Source organism: Cyprinodon tularosa, unplaced genomic scaffold (assembly GCF_016077235.1).
Source record: "Cyprinodon tularosa strain WSP-4 unplaced genomic scaffold, ASM1607723v1 ctg89, whole genome shotgun sequence".
In the NCBI taxonomy this organism is placed as follows: domain Eukaryota; kingdom Metazoa; phylum Chordata; class Actinopteri; order Cyprinodontiformes; family Cyprinodontidae; genus Cyprinodon; species Cyprinodon tularosa.
In genome coordinates, this window is record NW_024039662.1 from 733,398 (window position 1) to 755,674 (window position 22,277).

A 22,277-nucleotide genomic window follows, 5' to 3' on the forward strand; every position below is an offset into this window, starting at 1 on the left:
ATGCTAAAGTAATTATAGACTTTTAAAAGGATTCAACAGATGTCCGATTTCTATTTGTACGTTAGTAAGTCAGTATTTAAGTTAAGATATATTTTGATCATAATTTTCTTGTCAGAAAGCATCATTGTATAATATTCCATTGTTTTATTATTGAAAATCCTTAAGAGGAATCCTTAAAATGATCCTTCTAAGGTTTTTTGCTCATTTGAAAGGTGTCTTAGTGTTTTGAATCCTCAAACACAGAAGAAAGTAGCACTTCAGGTAAACTGGCTTATGTAAGAGGATTAAAAAGGAGACCAAAAATATTTTTTTAATTCAAATTTATACTCAAACTCAGGGGAGCTGTTTTTTTAGAGTTTTTGAGTGCAAACATTTGATTCACAGAAAGGCTGCGTGTGAATCATGTGCATGACATTCATTTTCTTAAAATTCTGACACTCGGTTAGTTTTTCTGTTAAGCATGGTTTTTGTTTCCTGATTCACCAAAAGATTCCTCAATCTTAGAAATAGAAATTTACATTATCAATCTTTCTGGTAAATATCTTCACTTTTCTGCATTTTCTTTACTCTTCTATTATCTTCAGTTTTGCTACCTAAAAGTCGCTCTTATCAAATTAGCACAGCTGATTGCTGTATGTAACCTGAAAGAAGGAAACAATGCTCTGCAGGGGAATGTCTTAGCTTTATCTTATGTTGCCCAACTTGACTGAGTCACACACGTCATGAAGAGTTTAATTAAACAGGAGACAGAGGACATGACAGATTGACAAGGAATTTTAAGTCAGTTACTTAACTTTATTTCTCAGAGTGCATAATGTTCCTCTCTTCATGTGGATGTACTCAAATTTATGCTTTTTATTAAATCTTTACAGAATTTTTCATTGCAACCTGTCACCAAAACAAACTGGCAAAAATAAGTGAAACTTTATGCCTATCAGAAAAAAAATATGTTGCTAAAATCAGTAGATTATTTTAATCCAAAATCAACTAGTGAGAATATTTGTTGGTTTAGCTGCATTCACAGAACTGATACAACAAAAATAGAGAGTGTGATTTTTAAAGAATCTACAAAGCAGCACTAACCCTAAATGCCAACTTTTGGATATTACTGTTTAAAGAACTGATAGCATAGAATGGTTTCATTGAAATTTTGCAACTAACTTGTTAAATTGTCTTAAAGTAAAAGAAAATATATTTAAGCTTTCTTCTTGCAAAATACTGTATTATGTAACATTTCTCTCCTTGTGCTGCTAGATCCTAGGAATGTATTAAGTAACCAGCTGAGGAAGAAGTTTTCTATGCTTTATTTGAAATAGTATGCAGCAAAACTGGGTCACTGTTTAAAGTCACTGTTAAAATACTCATGTTAGAAACATGCAATAGCTTAACCTAAAATAATGTTCAGTCTGATGCAATAAGAATGATAATAAAAGAAAAACAAGAAAATACTCAAACAAGGAACTATATTAATGTATCATTTATTAATAAAGTTGCAGCAGAAGTTTTATAAAAAGTGCATCAAATAAATTATAAAAAAAACATCTCAATATGGTTACTTTTGGCTTAATATACAAAGAAAATGCTACATTGTATTTACAATCATAGGTTTCGATAAAATGCATAATTTTCACTTTGTGACTTTTAAGGCTTTAAGTCTTTTATCAGCAGGTAAAGTTTTATCTATTTACAGGTCAAAAGCCCAACAGTCTTTGTACAGTAGTTATGATGCTCTTCCTCTGTCTTGGCAGGTCTTATCAGGACAAAGATAATGGCTGACAGGTGTTCATCCCCTCCCTGATAGGTACAGCTGAACTATTTCAGTTCACACATTGTTCTGCTAAGAGAGATTCCTGATGCTCTCTGTGATATCTCACATTACTTGCTCTTTTATGGCTACATTTTCTCCAAACAGTGGAAACAGGATATAAGGTTTATGTTACGCAACTTCAGTTTAAACCTACAGTGTGTTTATTATGTGAGAATTGGTCTGAGATTACTCATCTTCGCTGGATAAGTCTTCTGCATCACCCCACAAGCCATCACTGTCAAATCTTGCCCTGGAAATCTCATTTTCCTTACATGTTTTGCTACAGATCTTGCAGACACGCAGCAGTTTCTTGGGGTCAATGTGGTTGATTTGGGCTCGGTCCTTGGAGCACTTGTTGCACACCACAAAGCCACACTTTCTGCAGTGGTGTCGGCGAATGATTGGGGTGAATGTGACGAAGCAGCGCATGCATTTCTGAGCAGCATGGTCAGGGATCCAGGATTTGGCGAAGGTGAGGTTTTGCTGGGGGACTTGCTCCTGCAGCAGGGAGCTCTGGCAAAGCTCGATGTGCATCATCCAGGCTTTCTTCTCCTCGCAGGTGGGGGCAGAGATGTAGAAAGACTTGCGAGGCGTGCAGATTAACCATAGGTTTTTAAATTCTTCACCATCTTCCATGTCCTCCAGCCTGATGTCCTCTGAAATGATAGGATATTTATATAATTTTAATGCATCAAACCATGCTTAGTTTGGTTGACTAAAATTTAAATTTGAATAATCAACTCATGTCTGCATTTGAGAGACTCACTTAAAGGGATGATCTTCTGGTTCTTGTACCAGCGGTTGTTCATGATGACGCTGCCGTACACGAGGATATCGTTGAAGAGGAAGAATGCTTTCTGCTCCCACTTCTTCCGACCCTGCTTCATCAAGGTTCCCTCTCCCACCAGGATCCGATTCGGTTTGGAAAGCGGCTCTCCCGGTGGGCTGAAAGCATTCTCCACTTCCTTGATCCGCTTGCGGTTCTGGGTTTCAGTAGACAGCTTGTCCATGTTGATGCTGATGATGTGTCTGTTGCAGTAGCTAGAGAGTGATTTATTCATCGTCTGTGATGTGAGTCTGTTAAATAGCCTTCTAGCGTCATCAGTGGTACTTTCCATGGGCAAGCCACAATCAAGGAAGTTATGCAGCAAACAAAAACAACAGGAAGGTGCAGAGCGGGATCTCTATCATAGAGGGTTTTTAATTATCTGTGTCTCTTGGGTGTGGTTATAGTGAAAACCCCATTTTCTAATTTTATTTAGAAGTCCAAAGATTTTGAAAGCCAAAAGATTGTTTGGGTAAAATTGTACTTTGGAAATTCCACTCTCCCTTTTCAAAGGTGCAGGGTTATGCATATTGAGGTAAGGCATTGCACCAGCATTAGCAGTAAAGAAGGTAGAGTGTACAGTTCTATCGACTTTATACAACAATTTGTCAGAAAAAAATAGTTTTAAGATGTTTTCAAATGTGAGAGCACTCCTTAACGCTTCATCCTTCTCAACAAGTACAAGGATCTTTAAGGATCCTTCGGTAATATACTACAAAGGGACATCATAGCAGTCTCAAAACAAAGGATTATATCTCTCTGTGTTCTTGTACAAATTCATGTACACATTCCAAACTCTATCTCATTGCTTGACTGGCACTAGTGTGTTACCCGTTTGTCGGGGCTCAAAGAGAATATAAAGTGTTTATCAGGTATGGAGTAAATACATACTTTCCTCTTATAAACTGTAGTTTTTATCACCTAAATGTTTCCACATTTTTAGCAATATATGCAATATACAAAATTTTAACTTGCAACCACTCTGTGAGCAGCTTTATGGAAGATTAAGTAAATCTCAACAAAAGGTTTGAGAAATAACTCTGCAAGCGGCAGGTATATGCAGCAAACAAAAACAACAGGAAGGTGCAGAGCGGGATCTCTATCATAGAGGGTTTTTAATTATCTGTGTCTCTTGGGTGTGGTTATAGTGAAAACCCCATTTTCTAATTTTATTTAGAAGTCCAAAGATTTTGAAAGCCAAAAGATTGTTTGGGTAAAATTGTACTTTGGAAATTCCACTCTCCCTTTTCAAAGGTGCAGGGTTATGCATATTGAGGTAAGGCATTGCACCAGCATTAGCAGTAAAGAAGGTAGAGTGTACAGTTCTATCGACTTTATACAACAATTTGTCAGAAAAAAATAGTTTTAAGATGTTTTCAAATGTGAGAGCACATTTGAAAATATATATATATATATATATATATATATATATATATATATATATATATATATATATATATATATATATATATATATATATATATATATATATATATATATATATATATATATATATATATATATATATGTATTTGTATATGCTCCTTTCATTAAAAATCATTGTTAGGTTGTTAAAACACGATCTGTTTATTAAAGCTACAGTGTGTAATTTTTAGCGACATCTAACGTCCAGACTGCAGACCGCAGCAACATGAACATCTCCCCCCCACCGCTTCTCTCCCCCAACAGTACGGCGAGCGTTACGGGACAAAATGTCTTCCACGACGTCCGCATCACCTACCTTCTCAAGTGATGAGGTTTGTTTACATAGATAATTTTACAGATAGTATTCTCAGGCATAATACTGCCATCTATTGTTCAGTACCGTCTCAGTTCATCTCTCTCAACTTGCCGTAGTTACTTTCGAGCGTAATGGGCGATCTCGCAATCGCTAGTTTGTTGGCTCTGCGCTGCCGTAGCGCAAAGATGTCTGCCTCCATGGCTGCGAGACCCGCTCCTATGTAATTATAAATAATGAATTCTAAGGCAACACAAATATTAAGGTTAAGAGGCTGAGCTCGTAGATGATGATAAATAACATAGTTATGTATAATATATTAAATTTCTGACTGTATATCCCTGTAATTATTACACACTGTAGCTTTAAGGCAAACACTCTAAAATTGTATTTGCACATGCTTCCTGCTCTATTGAACACACAAAAAGATTGACAATATCTATGATGATCTATTTTGAGTGTGGAAAGAAGTTTTCAATTAAATCAATTCAATTCAGTTTATTTATATAGCGCCGATTCACAACACATGTCATCTAAAGGCACTTTACAGTTCACCAGGTCATACAGTCAAACTGATTCAAAGTTTAAGGAAAACCAGTTGATTGCATCGACTCATCGACTCAAAGGCAGTTCCTCACACTAAGCCTGCTTGTAGCGACAGTGGAGCGGAAAAACTCCCTTTTAAGAGGAAGAAACCTCCAGCAGAGATACAAAAAGCAACTGTAAAAGGCGGCCCCGTCCAGGAAACACACAGCCAAGCAGACGAGCTCTGAGCCAGCTCCCATGTCAGAGGATGAAGAGAGCACATCAGCCAGTCAAGGTCAGAGAAACAGGACTACACTGGAAAACAGGCAGATTTCCAACATCTATACACAAATGTGTTGATTGCAGCAGCACAGCACAGGTTTCTATGTATTTTAATACATGGAAACCTTTTGAAGATCAGGCTTTTATTTTGTTTCAATAAAGGCTTAAAAGTTCTATCTCCAGATTTCCAGTTCCTTTTTATATACTTTTCTGTTACTTAGAAAACCACTTCTGGCTACTCTAACCACTGCAAATTAACTAATGCAATAAAGGGCAAACTTGTTTTCAACAATAAATCACCAGACCCAAACACACATGTACAGTTTATGATAAAGTGAAGCCTCGTGACTCATTATCATCTTTAGGATACCTGTTAAAAGGAAACTTAATCTGATTCAAGATGAAGTAAACATGCTAATGAGTAAACTTTACATATTATTTAGAACTGTAATATTTGATCAAATTCTCTAAAAGTACATGAAACTGTATTGTTAAATTAACGACAATATGCCTTAATGGATTTGGCAGATTTTATTTTTCTTCAGTCGCGATATCAACACCACATCAAAGCCAATAGAAAGACTCCTGTATAGATGTCAAAACGTCATAAAAAAACTGAACGAAAGTCTGTTTGCCTTCCAAATTAAGGCTATCTGTGTTATCAACACAATATTATGACATTCCCTTTAGAACAGAGATGAAGTAATTAAATGTACTTAAAAAGTTTTAACAAGTGTCTGATTTCTATTTTTAGGTTAGCAATTAAGTCACACAATAAGTTAAGGTGTGGTGTACATTTTGGAATGTTTTGATTATAATTTCCTGTTTGGAAAGCCCTGAAACTTTATATTGTACTTTAACAATTGAACTTATAGTCCAATGCGTGAAATTATTAATCGTCCTTTCAGGAAATCCTTAGAGGAATTCTTTTATGAATATTTACTCATCTGTAAGGTTTGTAAGTGCCGGGAATCTTCAAACATAGATGAAAGTAGGTCATTGGTTAAACCGGGTTAGGCAAGTGGGTTAAAAAGGAAACAAAAATGTTTTATGCAAACATATCCACAAACATAGAATTTGGCAGTTATCCAGTAAATTTTAATTTAAAAGATTTGTTACAAATAAATTAGTTAAGGTAAAACTTTGAAGGTTCTGTAAAGAGTTTTGTTGAAAAATGGTTTTTCCCCGGGTCCGTTAATTTGAGTGCAGGTAACTTAAAATTCTGGACAACGAAGCTTCGATTCGCCTTTGCAAAGGGAGAGGAGCAGCAGCACGCATCTGTGAACAGCAACTCTGACCCCCCCTGCAACACTGGCTCTTTTTATTATCTTCATAGGGGAACATCATACAGTTTCACACAGACAGTCCCACAGAATGATCATACTCCCTACATTCCTATCTTCATGTATGGAGTTGCTTCCTGCATTTTTGCTCCCCTGTTAATCAGCTTTTTCTGTATGTGTGTGCAAGCAAGGTCATCCTGCCTTCCACCTGCACCTGTTGTTTTCTACACTCTGTTCTGTAAATCTGCCCTAATACATATAAACATTAAGTTTTGCTGCAGCTTTAACTTAGCTCTTTACTTCTTTTAGCTTAAAGCATGTATGTATATCTTCAGTTTCTAGGGTTGAACCAATGTTGAATGCATTGTTTTAGGTCTGATGAATATTTTAGTTACACCTCACATACGGAAGAGGGCAGCATGCTTTCTTTCTCTCTGTCTGCATAATAAGGATGCATCTAGTGGAGCTTCTCAGCGCCTGAATAAGGAGGGCGGTGCTGCAAGATGCTGATGAAGGTTCTCAGTCATCCAGGTCATAGTCATTCCGTAAAAATTCAAAAAATATCCACTGGACTTGGTTTTCATGATTTGAAGACGTTTCGTCACCTCTCCAGGAAGCTTTCTCAATTCAAATGATGCTGCAAGATATGATTTTATCAACCCTCTCAAGTTGATGCAGCCAATAAGGTAACAATTTCTATTTATGTGTTAATATAAAAGGAAAATGTTACGGTTGACAGATATGTTTGGTTTATGTTTTAATATTATGCAAAGGGCTCAAACTACTGATTCGTTGAAGGTTTCTTTGTTAAAAAAGTTCTCTATAAGAATTTCCTATTCTTTAAAAAAGTATAATTCTTTTTTTATTTGTGCAGTTCTCACGGCATCGTTAATGGCACCTGTACCCAATTAAATGCCAGGAAAATTCAAGAAGGCCTTGTGTCAATCATTCAACCAGGAGGTAGTTAAGTAGGAAGAGCGTTTAAGAAAGTGTTTGTCTAAAGCACTTAGAGTAAAAATTTTATTCACTGAAAGGCTGCATGTAAATCCTGTGCATGACATATATTCTCTGATAGTTTATTAATTTTTATGTGAAACATGATTTTTGTTTTCTGAATCACTCAAAATCATCAGTCTTAGAAGTAGAGATTTACTTAATCTTTCTGGAAAAAAACTTTTTAACATTTCCTTTACACTTCTAACCTCTTCGGTTTTGCTCTCTTCAGAAGCCTATTTGGAAGCCTTAGTCCTTGACGTAGGTGACCCGGTTTTGAATCCAAGTTTTGGTCCTTTCCTGCATGTCTCTCCCTCTCTCTTTTATTCCCCCTTTCCTGTCAGCCTACTGTCAAAAAAACAAACAAAAAACAAGCCGCTAGTGATGTAAAAATTAAAAAAATAAATAAAAGCAATGCTCTGCAGTCAAATGTGTTCAGTTTACCTCGTTATGCTTAAATTACTTCAATGAGTACAAACTTCAAAAAGAAAATTATTAAAGAGTTGACTGACTTCAAAAGCTCAGCACTATGGGTAATGTTATCTATGGAGCTACATAAAGAGCTTAAAGCAACACATAGCAGCACCACACAAACATCTGGTCATGTTGGTCAACCCTACCTGAGAGGTTTGTCTGTCTGCACCAGATTGTTTGGGTATATCTCTGTGAACAGATATTTTCAGAGATGAAAAATGTACTTGTCCACTTCTGCAGTAACTGCATAGTTCCTTTTAGTAGATGTTCATATCACAGGTCCCTCTTCAATGCCTTCGCAGCATTGCTACCTTTTTTATGCCTTGCAGCACATTTCCATGTTGTAAGCCTTCGAGGCACAGCTTCCCTTTCATACGCCTTTGTGGCACAAATCACCTTTTACACATAGGTCCCTTTTCTAAACCTTCATGGCAGAGCTCCACTTTTGTATGCATTCGCAGCACAAACTCCTTTTGTAGACCTTTGCAGCACAGGTCCCTTTTGTTAGCCTTTGCAGCATAGGCCTTCGTAGCATAGATCCTTTTGTAAGCCTTCACAGCACAGGTCCATTTTGTATGCCTTCAGGACACAGCTCCTCTTTTGTTTGCCTTCGCAGAGTAGCTCCCTTTTGTAGGCCTATGGGGCTTAAGTCCCTTTTGTAAGCCTTTGTGGAATATGTTCCTTTATAAGTCTTTATACTATAGGCCTTGCATATGTCCCTTTCGTACACCTTTGCTGCATAGGCCTTCATGGCATAGATCCCCTGTGTAAGCCTTCATGTCAGAGCTTTGCTTTTGTATTTCTTCGCAGCACAACTCTAATTGCTGTGTTTCTTTCTGTGAGTTTTTCAGGTTGAAATGAATCCTAGGCGGAAGTTCAACTGAAGAAATGGAATCACGTACCCACATTTAATAAGAGGCTCATCTGTCTTTAAGCAAGCCAATTATTATTGGATCACACTTCCCTTTAAGTCCAATCAGCATTCAGAGTCCAGCCTAAAAGACTTTCGAATCCACACTTCAGCTTGCTACCAAACCAGGCTCTTGCACAGTTAGCTTGGATGTCAGATTTTGATCAAGGTGACCCTGATTTAACTCTCCTCCATCCTCATCTCCTCTTTCATAATAAGCTCGATCTGGCTCTTTCTTCACACTGCTGCCCATGGGAGTGATATCCCTGACTTGTACTGCATTCACGAGGCATCCTCAGCTGGTCTGTTAGAAGACCGCTATGTAGAGCCTGGTTCTGCAAGACATTTGTTCCCAAAGGGAAGTTTTTTCTCTCCACTGTCAATTCATGCGTGCTCATTATGGAGGGTCATATGAACCTGCGCCTTATACCGGCTGGCATCTATCTTCATTCCATCACACCTTCCACATCCAGTTTCATGCCTGGCGGGATTCATTCCTGTTCTCTTTCACCAGCCCATGCTTATAATCAAAGTAAATATCAGCATTGATGTTTCCCAGCTAAATTTGAGCAGTGAAACTTGAAACTCTTTAAATTGACGTCTTTCTTTCTTTCTTTGAGTTTTTCTGGTTGAGCTGTATTATGTAACATTTCTCCCTTTGTGCTGAAGCACTGCAAGCTTCCTAGGAATGTGTTAAGTAACCAGCCAAGGAACAAAGCATGCAGCAAAACTGGGTCATCTAGTTAAAATACTCAAGGTAAAAACATGCAATAGCTTGACCTTAAACAGTGTTCAGTCTGATACAATAAGAATACTAACTAAAAAAAAAAATGTAAGCGACATTGATAAAGTAGCAGCAGTAGTTTTACAAGAGTGACATTTTTAACTGTAAACATGCAGTACAGTAGCTTGACCTAAAACAATGTTTGGTCTGATGCAATAATAATGGTGCAACAGATTCTGCAACATCAGACTGCTGAACTGTTAAAAAAACTAAATCATGTCACAGATTCTGCATCACACTGATAAGACCAAACCAAAAATACTGCATATTTGCACCATATATATTTAATGCTCTGAACTTCCATATTATTGCATTTTTTTTTTTGCACCATGCTTTCCCCCCCCACACTGTTTACATTTGATCACTGCCGCACTTTATGGAATGCAAATTTTAATTTACTGTCGGGAAAGCTGTACTAATTAAAATTTCGTTTTGTATGCACTCTGTGTATACAAAATAACAATAATATTTGTCTAAGTCTAAGTTAAGTCTTTTAAAAATTGCAAGGTACTAAAAACAGTTCTATATTTATATTCCAGCCAGCCACTAGAGTGAAGATGCCTTCCATTTTTTCCACAAAATATGTACTGAAGCTGATTGAAAAAAATGCTTAGTTTTACCTTATTAAAACTAATTCTGAGACTTTCAGTGGGAAGTGGGTTATGGTTGACTTCTTTTAGCTAAATTCATGTTTTCATACAGGTCCTATTTGCCTGATATCTCTGTTTTACATGGTTGGACTGTAATCAGGCATGGGTGCAGCTACTGAAAAAGAAGCTCGCTTTCCAGGAAAAAAGTTTAAGTCCTGTTAGAAAGGAGACTATCACAACTGTAAGACAGGACCAGAGTTAGTTGGATAGCTTTAAAAAAAAAAAAAAAAACTCTAATAAAAATGGATTTGTTCTCACCAAGACAGGTTATATTGCTAATAATTTTAATGAATATAATGTCGTTAAAGAATGTCAGCTAAGGAAGACTAAGAGCACTTTGCAAAACATTAACATTTTTGAGTGTATTAAGAAAATTATAATGAAAGACAAACACTGTGAGTTTGAATTTCAACATGTTGATGTCCATATCTTGGAGAACTTGCTCTGCCCTCTTTCTGATAGTTACCCCACTGGATTGACAGCAATCTCCCGATAATGATTACTGGTGTCATAGCAGCTCATATCTGGCATATGTTTAAGTGTTGCTTGAATGTGGGCTTCTAAGGATCTGGAAGGAGGCTAAAGTTGCCAAATAAGCATTTAATAAGTTTAACTCTAGACCTAAGTATTTTATCTGCTCTGAGTAAAATTCAGAAAAAGCTGGTACACAACAGTGAGAATTGTATTCAGAGAGTAACTGAGTAGACCTATTCTTACCCTGGAGCGGCATTGGACTTTAAAGAAAAGTTTTTACTGGCAGAGAGCTATAGCAAGTTTAAACAGAGGTGAATATGATGTTTCACTGCCACTAAAGTAGATGGTTGCCAGGAAAGCTCAGTGAAGCAAATAGGTCACTGCTTTGATCTGACAATGAAAGGTATGTCAAGAGCTTTTTAAGTCTGTCACTCAGAGCAATCTGTTTAACAACAATTATTTTAGCTCTAAAAGTTGTCTCTGTTTCTGTTGCACAGCAATGACAGCTAAGTATTGCAATCTGTTGCATAAATGTTTAAAACACAATTTCTTTTTGGCACTTATGAAAATATACAGGAAAGGCACAAGCTATCCAATTAGGTTTGATATACTTTACTAAACTTACCTTGGTCAAAACAATAATTGTCATGAAACACCTTGAAACGTGAAATGACATGGTAGAACCCGTAAGAAAATCTCCAAAGATCACTGATTGAGAATTGCCCTAAAAAGGGCATCTTAAGAACATTAAATCGTTTGCCACTGTTACACTATTTCTATTACAGGAAAAGTCTGGTCATATTCAGAATACAAACTTCTGAAAGTACTTTAACTATGAAATTATTACATACTTTTCAATAAATGATAAGTGTTTTTAATTAAGAGTAATTTCATTTGAATGTACTTTACCGGAGATATGTTTGTCAAGGAACACTACTGCCGCCTACCGGTTTGTGACGTCACAGTGAGGTATCGGCTGTTGATCAAGTCCCAGTGCTGTGTCTGGTGTTTGTCACAAAGTGCTATTATCCATGATAGTGATGACCAGTGCACTATGTGAGGCAGAGAGTAACAGATTATTGAAGTGTTTTTTCTCTGGCCAGAAGTTCGATGGCAAATCCTCTCTCTTCAAGTTCAATCCAACAACGAACCCATGGTGGATCATGAATTTGAAAGGAGAAATAACTAATTTTTTTTACTTTTCAAACATCCAGCTGCCATGCACATGGGCATTGTCGGTTTAACTATAGCTCTTGATAATTTCAGTTGCGAAGTCCTCTCGGAATCTGAAATTGTTGTTGATTGCAGGCGTGTCTATTAGTTCCCATTGACTTTGCCTGTAAAGCGGGGAGAATGGCGCTCAGCTTACCGCACCGTGACGTCACTGCTGGAAGATGTCACGAGTGAGGTGTTACTATATTTGGGCAAAAATGGCCGGTCCCAGACTCATTGATCGCAACGAAAAATATTGTTTTTATTTTTTTACTGATTAACACTAAATTCTTTTAATCACTACAAACATATTAGTTTTAGGTTCCTTGCTGACTGGACTTTTCCTTTAAGAAATGTCTGTCCTACTATCATAAAGTCAAAATTGCCGAATGATAAACACTACTCAGACTTTAACTGGAATGTTTTAGTTTTGTGGTACTATGAGCCTGAACTTCAAAAGGTTTTGTGCATAAAAACACTTAAACACTTCCACATTTTACTAGAGTAAAAATCAGAAACATTTGGGGGGTTTTAAGCTTTATTAGTATGCAGATTAAGGTTATATATAAAATATTACCAAACTGTTCAAAATACTAGGAGGAGGATATGCAAATGTGAGTACTTGCCATCTGCAAAGAGATTTATGAAAACTAAAAGTGATTTGATTGTTAGAAATGGATTGAACAAAAGATTTGGAAAAAAGGTATTCATGCCAAGGACACGATTTTGCAACAAATAAACAACTTTGTTTAAGCCCTAAGAGCCTAGAGGCAAGGCCTAGAGGGCAACATCCACTTTTTACCTTCTCCTAAAGTCTATCATAGACCGTTATCATTATTCAAAGTACTCGTACTCGTTGTCTCTCACTTTATCCGGAACCGGGTTGCGGGGGCAGCAGACTAAGCAGAGACTCCCAGACTTCCCTCTCCGCAGACACCTCCTCCAGCTCTGTTGGGGAAGCCCTAGGCGCTCCCAGGCCAGCCGAGAGACATAGTCTCTCCAGCGTGTCCTGGATCGTCCCCTGGGTCTCCTCCCAGTATTCAAAGTAGGAACCTTTAATATTTCTCAACAAAGCCTGTGCCAATTATCTGTCATCCAGGTCATGTCAACCACAAAATCCAAAGATCTTATTCAAGCATTTTTCATCACTTTTTTGTTTCATTTGCTAAAAATAATGCAGAAACTGTGCAGGTAATACTTGCTCTTGTTTTCGGTAATCTCCTATGGGAGATTTAATTACATGAAGTCAACTGCTTTTTGCTTTAGTTGCAAATTATGCTTTTGTGTGTTAAATGTCAAATCACCTTTTTTTTTAAAGGATCACCTCTGATTATTAACCCATTTACCTGCCAGGAAAATACCAGTCGTTCAGGTTTCCTGTCTGAGTTACTTAACTGCTTTGACGTCTTTGGGTGTCGGCTCTTCCAGTTGAAATGAGTGGATATAAAAACATCTTTTACAGTTTTACATATTTTAAATCACTTTTTCATACTTTGGTTTGTGTGTTTCATAGATAAATGTGTTACTGTTTGTATATTTGTGGCTCTTTCTTCAAATCTGTTTAGAAGAGATGATTTATTTTCCCCATGGATATAGTGCTTCACTTTTGTAATTCTGATTTATTATATGTTCTATTTCAGGATGTAGTTGTACCAGTAGATAACAATAAAAGTCCTCTGTAGTCCCTGAACCGGAAATAAAGATATAGAAGAAACTGAGACTGGACCAAGCTCCATCAGATCTGACTAAATTCAGCAACTGGATGTAAATGTCTGGCCATGAGTTGTGTCCTCAACAGGTGGCAAGTCTAAAAGGCAGGAACCCCAGTTTAGCCCCATGATTGCTTTCTCTGGTCTATACCCTGGTTTTAGGTTGTCTGCGTGTGTCGCAGTGAATGCAAATGTGCCCTCGCCCCTTCCGCAGATGCTCTGGTGCACCTCTCAAAAATTGTGACCGCAGATTGATTGGCATTTGACCTTCTGATTGGTCAAATCTGCACTATGCATATTTCCTGTTTGGTACCTTACTGGCTTGTTTTTTTTTTTTTTTTTTGTATGACTGCCATTGTAGAAAACAACTGCTGAAGTTTGCTGGTGAAGGTTCTCAGTCATCCAGGTCATAGTCATTAAAAATTAAAAACAATCCACTGGACTTGGTTTCCAAGTTTTAAGAGGTTTCGCTTTCCATCCAGGAGGCTTGTTCAATTCAAAATGTCAGGAATAGTGTTGAGTTCAAGGTTTTATACAGTAGTCAAACAAAGCCTTGTTTTTGTTTATATAACATGCAACTTTAAGAGGAACACCAACAAGCCATTGGTTTAGATATGTGGATGACACATTTGTCAAAATATAGCTAAAAGAAATTGAAGTTTTTACAAGTTACATCAACTCGGTTGACCACAACATCAGGTTCACCAGAGAGGATGCCAACAACAACAAGCTACCTTTTCTGGACTGTTTATTGAGCATGGAGGAAGATGGAAACCTCAACATTGAAGTATACAGGAAATCAACTTACACAGACCAATATCTACTTTTTGACTCACACCGCCCATTGGAACACGAACTTTCAGTCATCAGAAGCTTATGACATAGCGCTGAGCATGTCCGTACAAAAACAGGAGGGAGACACAAAGAACAGAAACACATCAAAGATGCTCTTAAAACCTTTGGATACCCAAACTGGGCATTCATCCAGAAGACACGCAGCAGAACATAACGGTGAGAAGATCAAACTCAAAAACATCCCATATGTTGCTGGAGTCTCTGAAAAACTCAAGAGGATTTTCTCCAAACACAAAATACCAGAACATGTCAAACCTAAGAAGACCCTTAGAGGCTAGTGCATCCTAAGGACAAAACTCCAAACCAGATCCAAGTTTTTTCCAATGCGACCCAAGCCACTTGGCTATGTGGTCCTGAATCCGATATGAATCTGATCTTTTCAAATGCGACCTGTGTCTGAACAGCCAGGTCGCATTCATCCGACACGTCACGCAATAACTAACAAAAGAAGCCAAACGACCCCTTCATCTGTTCCAATTTGCATGTTTCAAAAAAAAAAAAAAGGCTTTGATGGGCTATTGTATAAAGCCTTGAACTCAACGCTATTCCTGACATTTTGAATTGAAGAAGTTCTCTCAATGGGAAGCGAAACATCTTGACACTTTGAAACCAAGTTCAGTTGATTGTTTTAATTTTTTTTTGGAATGACTCGTGAAGTTGGACAGGCTAGAAGAGCGAGGTGCGCAATAACGCTGGGAACCTTTTTTCATCTGGATCCCCGCTCTTTTTCACCCTCATGTCCCTCCATTGTCGCAAAAAAATTGCCCCCACTTCCTCACCGCCTCGGCCGTGTCTAGCCCCACAGCTAGTTCGTGATTCACTCTCTTGCGTGATTGAGCAAAAATCTAAATATCTGCGACAAGCTCACTGCGACACACTGCTTCGGGAGAATAACCAGCCCTTTAGACAGACCGTTCACAGCACAGGAGGCAGGACTTTACGATGTCAGAATTACCCACAATGCAGCAGCACTCTTCAGATAGCATAACAACAAGCTAGTGACCTTAACCGAGCAATGATCTATGAAAACTTAAGGACGTAATATCTTATACCTTATATCCTCAGATTTTTTGGAAAAAACGTCAGAAATTGTTCACTGGAGAGTTTCTTCCACGGCTTGACATGTTTAACGGACTAAAAAATTACAAAAACAGACCAGGTCGCCTGTAGCTTTTGCGCCATATCAGTAGTTATCTGATTCTAACCTGACGAAGCTGACCCTGTTAGTCCCGCCTTTGAAATGGAACTCCACCAGCTCTCTATATGAGCCTGTCTGAAGCATCCGCAGTGCTATATCGGGGTGGACCCCATATAAGGTCTCCAAAAAAGCTATTTAGGTCTTAAACAACTCATCAAAACATCACATTCTACCTGACAAGGATCTTGTTTGATGCTGTTTAATTTTTAAGTAGATATATAATAAAAGAGAAAAAACTAAACAAAAGTCTACGTAAAAATGAGGTGGTTGCTGTAACAAGAAAAATGAGCTGGTTATAGGGTTTATAAGAGGACTGGTCCACATAAGGCTAAAGTGAATAATGGAATTAATCATTTCAGGTAAATGGGATTGTGGCTTTAAATAGCCACTCCACCCCTGCACAGATTTCTATCACACCTGAAAATAATATAATCTTCAATTGCTGCAGAATTATTGGTGATTGACTGGACTAAATGTGTCTCTGACACAGCTAAAATATTTATGTTTTTATTACTATTCAAACTAGAATTTGTTTCTCAAGGTATGAGTGATTCCTTTTTCCCCCCAGCTTTTTCTTTTTTTATGGCACTAGTGGCTCATTTTTTGAAGTAGGCTTACATGAAACAGGGTATGAGAGAGACATGAGTGATTCTAATCCCTTTATTGGATAGTTTAGGCTGCATGTTTAAAACATACAACCTATGTCTGCATATTGATTACATTAATCCTAATCCCTGCTTTTATGCTTCAAAATCAAGAATGGAACCAAAATATCCTCTGGCTATTGCTTCCTTTAGTGCAGGGAACAACTCCTTTTATTTTTTTTTTACTCTTTCAGATAAGTCTTCACTGATGTAGATGGATGAGCTCTTCCGCTGAAATCTAGACGGACTTAGTATCAGCTGCTTGTCTTTGAAACACAGCAGTTTTACAAGAATAGATCTTGTAATTTTCCTTTCTGAACTTCACATTTCTGTGGGCACTCTCAATCTTCACTGGAGCTCCTATTTTTAGCTTCCTAGTGATTAAATCTCTCTCTTTAGCTTCGGTTTCCTCCCAAGTTTCTTTGGCCTTACCTGGAAGAAGTCCACTGACTACGATGTAATTTATTCTAGACTGATTTTCCAAGTAGCCTGCTGCTCTTCATGTCTATTCATTTGTTAATGTCATTTTGATCGGCCTGTTGAGCAATAATTTCTTAGTTTTTTTGACTCATCAATATCATTAATAGCTCGTAACTGTCCTAAAAAGGAGTCCACTCTTTTCCTTGAAGAGTCTAAGATCACTTTGACAAAATTTACTAAAGGCACTCTCCTGCCTCTTAAACAGCCCTTCTTAGAACTCCTTTTGATGATCCAAACTCCAATTTATATTTGAGAAGCCTTTGAAAACACAAGTGATATAGTGATATAATGTTTTCACTTTTATGCTCCAAAGTGTTGAAATATTATGCAGGCTTAACGGCAATAAAAGTTTTCATTGAGATTATTTTGGTAATGCTTCCTTTTACAGTACGTCAGTAACCATGTAATAAGATTGTAATAACATAGCAAGTTATACTATATTACTAGGTTACAAGAAAAAGTTATTGAGAATTTTGTAAGTACTGTGTTTCAAATTTTAGGCAGATAAGGTAAACTCAGACTTTTTAGATTTCAAACTTTAATTACCGGGTAACTCCGTCATTTCTTCTACAGCAATAAATCAGTGTGTTATCATGTAGTAAAATGCAGTTTATTACTTGGCATATAACAGAAAACCAAACATAGAAGACAGCAAGCCAAACTTGATAACTAAACTGTTATTTATATGTAACTTGAGTTCAGTTTTATAATGCTTTATTTACGTAATCATAAATTTCAATTTACTTTGTAATCTGATGTAGGTGGAGGCCAATAATAGAAACCGTCATGTTGTAGCCTAATGGTATTTACCCACCAAATGTCTCTATTGTTACATAGTAACATATAATTGTAATAATTACATGCCAGTATTAGCTTAATTTTTTGGTAATTTCCAAAAAAAGTTTTTCTTGTTACAAAGTAAAAAAGTGTGACTTGCGATGCTATTACCCTATTCTTATATGGTCATTGATGTACTGTAAAAAGCCTTATCATTATTTTCTTATCTGAAAGGTGTTTTATTGCTGGGACTATTCAAATACCCTTCAGGTAGTTAATCAGGTAAACCCAATCACTAAAGAGGATTATTCCTCTGGAAAACTGTATATACAAACATAGATGGGCTGGGCGATATGGACTAAAAATAAAATCTCACTTTTTTAATTTTTTTTTTAATTAAATTTACGATTTTTTCCCAATTTCCAAGGAAAGCAATAAATACAAACTGTAACTTAAGATAATTTTTAAAAAAATGAATTACATTAAATTTTAAAAGACTAATAACTCAACTCCGACATTGAAATTGATAAAGTGTAAATTTAGCTTAAAAAAAAAAAACTGTGACATCTGTGTCCCTGAATGTGTCACCTCTTATTTGAGATGCAAAACATGAAATCGGTGCTTAAGCTGCTATCGATGACATTTTAACATTTTTGCAAGGAAAAAATAAAGGTTTTAATTGTATTAAGTAGTAATAAATCCTGTTTATTATTATTTTTGTCTATGGTTTACCATGTCTTTGTGCAAAGCCGCTGCTTCTCTGCTTGTTTTTCTCCTGGCACCTTTCCTGTCATATTTTAGCTACAGTTAGCTATTTATTGGTTAATGTGGGCTTGTTCGTCCCTGAGAGACCAGCCTTGTTCATAATCAGCCGGATGCTTCTGTTTTAGGTGTTGAAAAAATGTTGTGGTGCTGCTCCCTTTAATTGCGATAGCTTTTTCCACAAATGTTGCAGCATCGGCTCTTGCTCCATGTATGTCGCAGCAAACCCAAACCTGTACAAAACAACAGATGATTTTATTCCTTTCTTGAACACAGGCTTTCCACTCTCCCCGGTAGCCAGGAGGTCATTTGTTGTTTCGTTTGATGCTGTTGTTTACCAAAGTGCAAAGTAAGAATAACACTAGAGCTACAGAAGCACTGGGGAGCCAAAAATGCTCGATTTACTTTTTTTTTTTTTTTATCTGCAACAAAAAACGTGAATAAATTAATTGAACCTATTTATTTTTCCCAGACCTATTATATAGCTATATTGAAGTTGTATTCATTACATTTTCTTATATCTAAGAAAACTGATATCTTATCAGTTGTTGTTTTTTGTTTTGAACATATTTTTGTTTCCTGATCCACTTAAAGATCAACAGTCTTAGAGAAAATTACGTTAACAATATGTTTGTCCTTCACACTTATATGCTCTTCAGTTTTGTTATCTTTAGGCCAAGCTTATCAGATGATTACAACTGAATGCCTTTATGCAACCTGATGAAAGCAAACAATGTCCTGCAGGTGAATGAGTGTGATTTACGTTGTTATGCCACATAACCTGAATGACTCACAAATGTCAGACATACATGTCAGACAAAGAACTTTAAGTCAGTTACTTAACAGCAACATCAACTTCCTTTTCAGCCCTGACCTCTGTGTGTGACTGAATTATATCTTTCTCATTATGCACATGCATTCAGATGTATGCTTTTCATTAAATTATGACAGACTTTATAATTGCCTGTCACCAAAATACAATTTGTCCCTTTTTGTCTCCGTTAAATCTAGCAAAAACACCGAGGCAGAGACACTTTCAAGGGGTGGCCAGACGCTTCAATGCTCGCCCACTTGTCAGAAAAATCTATTTTAATGCTAAATCTGCTAGGAATGCAAATCATTGTTGGCCTTTTTGAGTTTACGAAACTGATATGAAATAAAAATGTAAAGGCAGCTCTTTAAAGCATCTGCAAAGGGGGACTGAATGTAAATGCAAATGCTCTGTCATGATCTGCCCCGATAGCTGACCTTAATTGCTCAAGTCATTCACCTGCTTAACTCTGCCTGGTTCCTAATCACTCCTCATCCTATCCACCTACTGGCTCTGCTTTATATTCGGTTAAGTCCAGCTTTCGGGGAAAGATCATTGTTTGCTTTCTGTTTGTTTGGTTAATTTCTAAGGTTCATGTCTTTGTTCCTGGCCTCCAGTGGGTTAAGAGGTTTAGTGTTTGTCTTGTCATCTGATCCTGTCCTGGCCCTTCTCCTAGGAGCCCTCGGAACGTGGGAAAAGTTGGTTTTATTCCCGTAAGCCTGGCTCCCAGGAGGAAATCAGTTTAAAGTCCTACAGAATTCCTGGTACCACGTCTTGTCTCTCTGTTCTGACACACTGACCCCGCCAGTCTGCATCTGTGCATGTCTGTCTGGACACGGTTGTGGACCATGGAACCCTGAACCTGCCTGAATGCTCTGTGGGTTCCTTTAACCTGTATCTGTCCATTCCTGTGTGAATCGCACTGGGGTTGCACATTGGGGACACTCTGGGCAACTTAGGGCCGCATCTCATTGACAGTGCATCGCACTGATCCTGAATATGATTGACAGGATGGACTGAACTGAGTGAGTCACTTACCTGAACCAGGTAAGTGACTCACTTGGATAATCATCTCCTGTCAGATGATAGTGGTTACTTTCCTGTGTTCCTCCAGAGTGTTAGTGTTTGGGTGGTTCCCCGCCCCCCTCCTGCATCCACTGTGGGCTGCAGTTCCACAGCTCCGCGCTTCAGTTCTGTTTGTCTGTTTTGTTTTAATAAACATTTTGAACTTTCCTACTGACTGTCTTACCTTAAATACTGGGTCTATCTGTCCTGTTTTATGACACATTTAAGATTTTGATTTGTAAAAATGCTAATAACAGAAATTAGTTTCTATTAACTTTAGCGGCTTGCTTGTTTTTTGTCTAAATCTAAATTAATATACGAGCTGTTCTTTTTCAGTAATATTGAATTATGCAACATTTGCATGTTTGTGTTAAATGTTTCCAGCTTCCCAGGTATGCATTTAGTAACCAGCTGGACCAGAATCTTTGATGCGGAAGTTAGAAAGCAACCAGCAATAGTGGGTTACTGCTGTCATCCGGTTAAAATGCACAAAATATGGCATAACTTGACCCAAAACAATGCATTTTGGGTCAACAAATGAATAATGATACTGCAATAAGAATATTAATTCAATGAGAAAAAAAAAACTTTAGAGTGAAAATAAAAATGCTCAGTACAGAAGCTTTTTACATGAATTTGATCATTTATTTATAAAGTTGTAGACGCAGTTTTACTACAATTTGACTTGTTTAACTGTAAACATTGAATAAAAACATGATTCAAATCCACGTTAGTGTACATTTGGCTTGACATTTAAATTTTTGATGATAAGTTCAGAAAATTGCTTTCTTTTGAAATACTTTGTGTGTAGGACCTTAAACCTTTTGCAGCAGGCCTAGCTTTATCTCTTTACCAATCAAAAGTCCAACAGCCTTTGTTTAGTGGTTGTGTTTTGCTTCTCTCCTGTCTTGGCAGGTCTTATCAACACCTTCATATTACATATAGGTGATGGATGACAAGTTTCCATCCCCTCCCTACCTGCTGAGGACAGTTGAACTATTTCAATTCACACATGCTTCTCCTAACAAGGATTCCTGATGCTCTCTGTAATATCTCACCTTACTTACTTGGCTACGGCTACTTATTCTCCAAAAGGGGACACATAATATTAAGTTTATGTTACATAACTGACGTTTAAACCGACTATGTGTTTTTATGTAAGGATTTGTCTGTGATTACTCATCATCACTAAATAACTCTTCCGCACCACCGCCAGAGCCGACACTGTAAAACCTGGTGCGAGAAGTCTCCTCTTCATTACATGTTTTGCTGCAGGGCTTGCAGACACGCAGCAGTTTCTTGGGGTCAATGTGGTTGATTCGGGCTCGATCCTTGGAGCAATTGTTGCACACAACAAAGCCACACTTTCTGCAGTGGTGTCGCCGGTTTGTTGCGGTGAAGGTGATGAAACAGCGCATGCATTTCTGAGCAGCCTGGTCAGGGATCCAGGATTTTGCAAAGTTGAGGTTTTGATTTGGGACTTGCCCCTTCAACAGGGAGCTCTGGCAAAGCTCGATGTGTGTCATCCAGGCTTTCTTCTCCTTGTAAGTTGGGGCAGAGAGGAAGAAGGACTTGCTAGGAGTACAGATCAGCCACATGTGCTTAAAGTCTTCATCATCCTCCATGTCCTCCAGCTTGATGTCCTCTGAAATGACAGTATTTATACAATCTTAATACACTGAACCATGATTAGTTTTTCGGTATCAGACAGTGTTTGCATTTGAGTGACTCACTTAAAGGGATGGTCTTCTGGTTCTTGTACCAGCGGTTGTTAACAATGATGCTGCCGTACACAAGGATATCGTTAAAAAGGAAGAAGGCTTTCTGCTCCCTCTTCTTGCGATTTTGCTTCGTCAGGATGCCTTCTCCCACTAGAATTCGATTTGGTTTGGAAAGTTTCTCCCCCGGTGGGCTGAAAGCATTCTCCACTTCCTTGATCCGCTTCAGGTTCTGAGTTTCAGTAGACAGTATGTCCATGGTGTCGATGTGTGTTTAGGAGCAGTGCAGCGTAGTTTGAG

The 22,277-nt window shown here is 37.6% G+C and overlaps 2 protein-coding genes across 2 annotated transcripts; both read right to left on the minus strand.

Annotated features, from left to right (window-relative positions):
- Window positions 1-1,468: 1,468 nt before the first annotated feature.
- LOC119775724 (pleckstrin homology domain-containing family F member 1-like) lies at window positions 1,469-15,709 on the minus strand. Its single transcript, XM_038273800.1, has 3 exons — window positions 15,575-15,709; window positions 2,574-2,848; window positions 1,469-2,463 (listed from the first exon to the last, which is right to left on the minus strand). The coding sequence occupies exons 2-3, from the start codon at window positions 2,815-2,817 to the stop codon at window positions 1,994-1,996; spliced, it is 714 nt and encodes a 237-aa protein (XP_038129728.1). The 5' UTR covers window positions 2,818-2,848; window positions 15,575-15,709; the 3' UTR covers window positions 1,469-1,993.
- A 5,213-nt stretch (window positions 15,710-20,922) lies between these two features.
- Window positions 20,923-22,277, minus strand: LOC119775681 (pleckstrin homology domain-containing family F member 2-like). Its single transcript, XM_038273743.1, has 2 exons — window positions 21,993-22,277; window positions 20,923-21,904 (listed from the first exon to the last, which is right to left on the minus strand). Exons 1-2 carry the CDS (start codon window positions 22,234-22,236, stop codon window positions 21,435-21,437), a joined length of 714 nt encoding a protein of 237 aa, XP_038129671.1. The 5' UTR covers window positions 22,237-22,277; the 3' UTR covers window positions 20,923-21,434.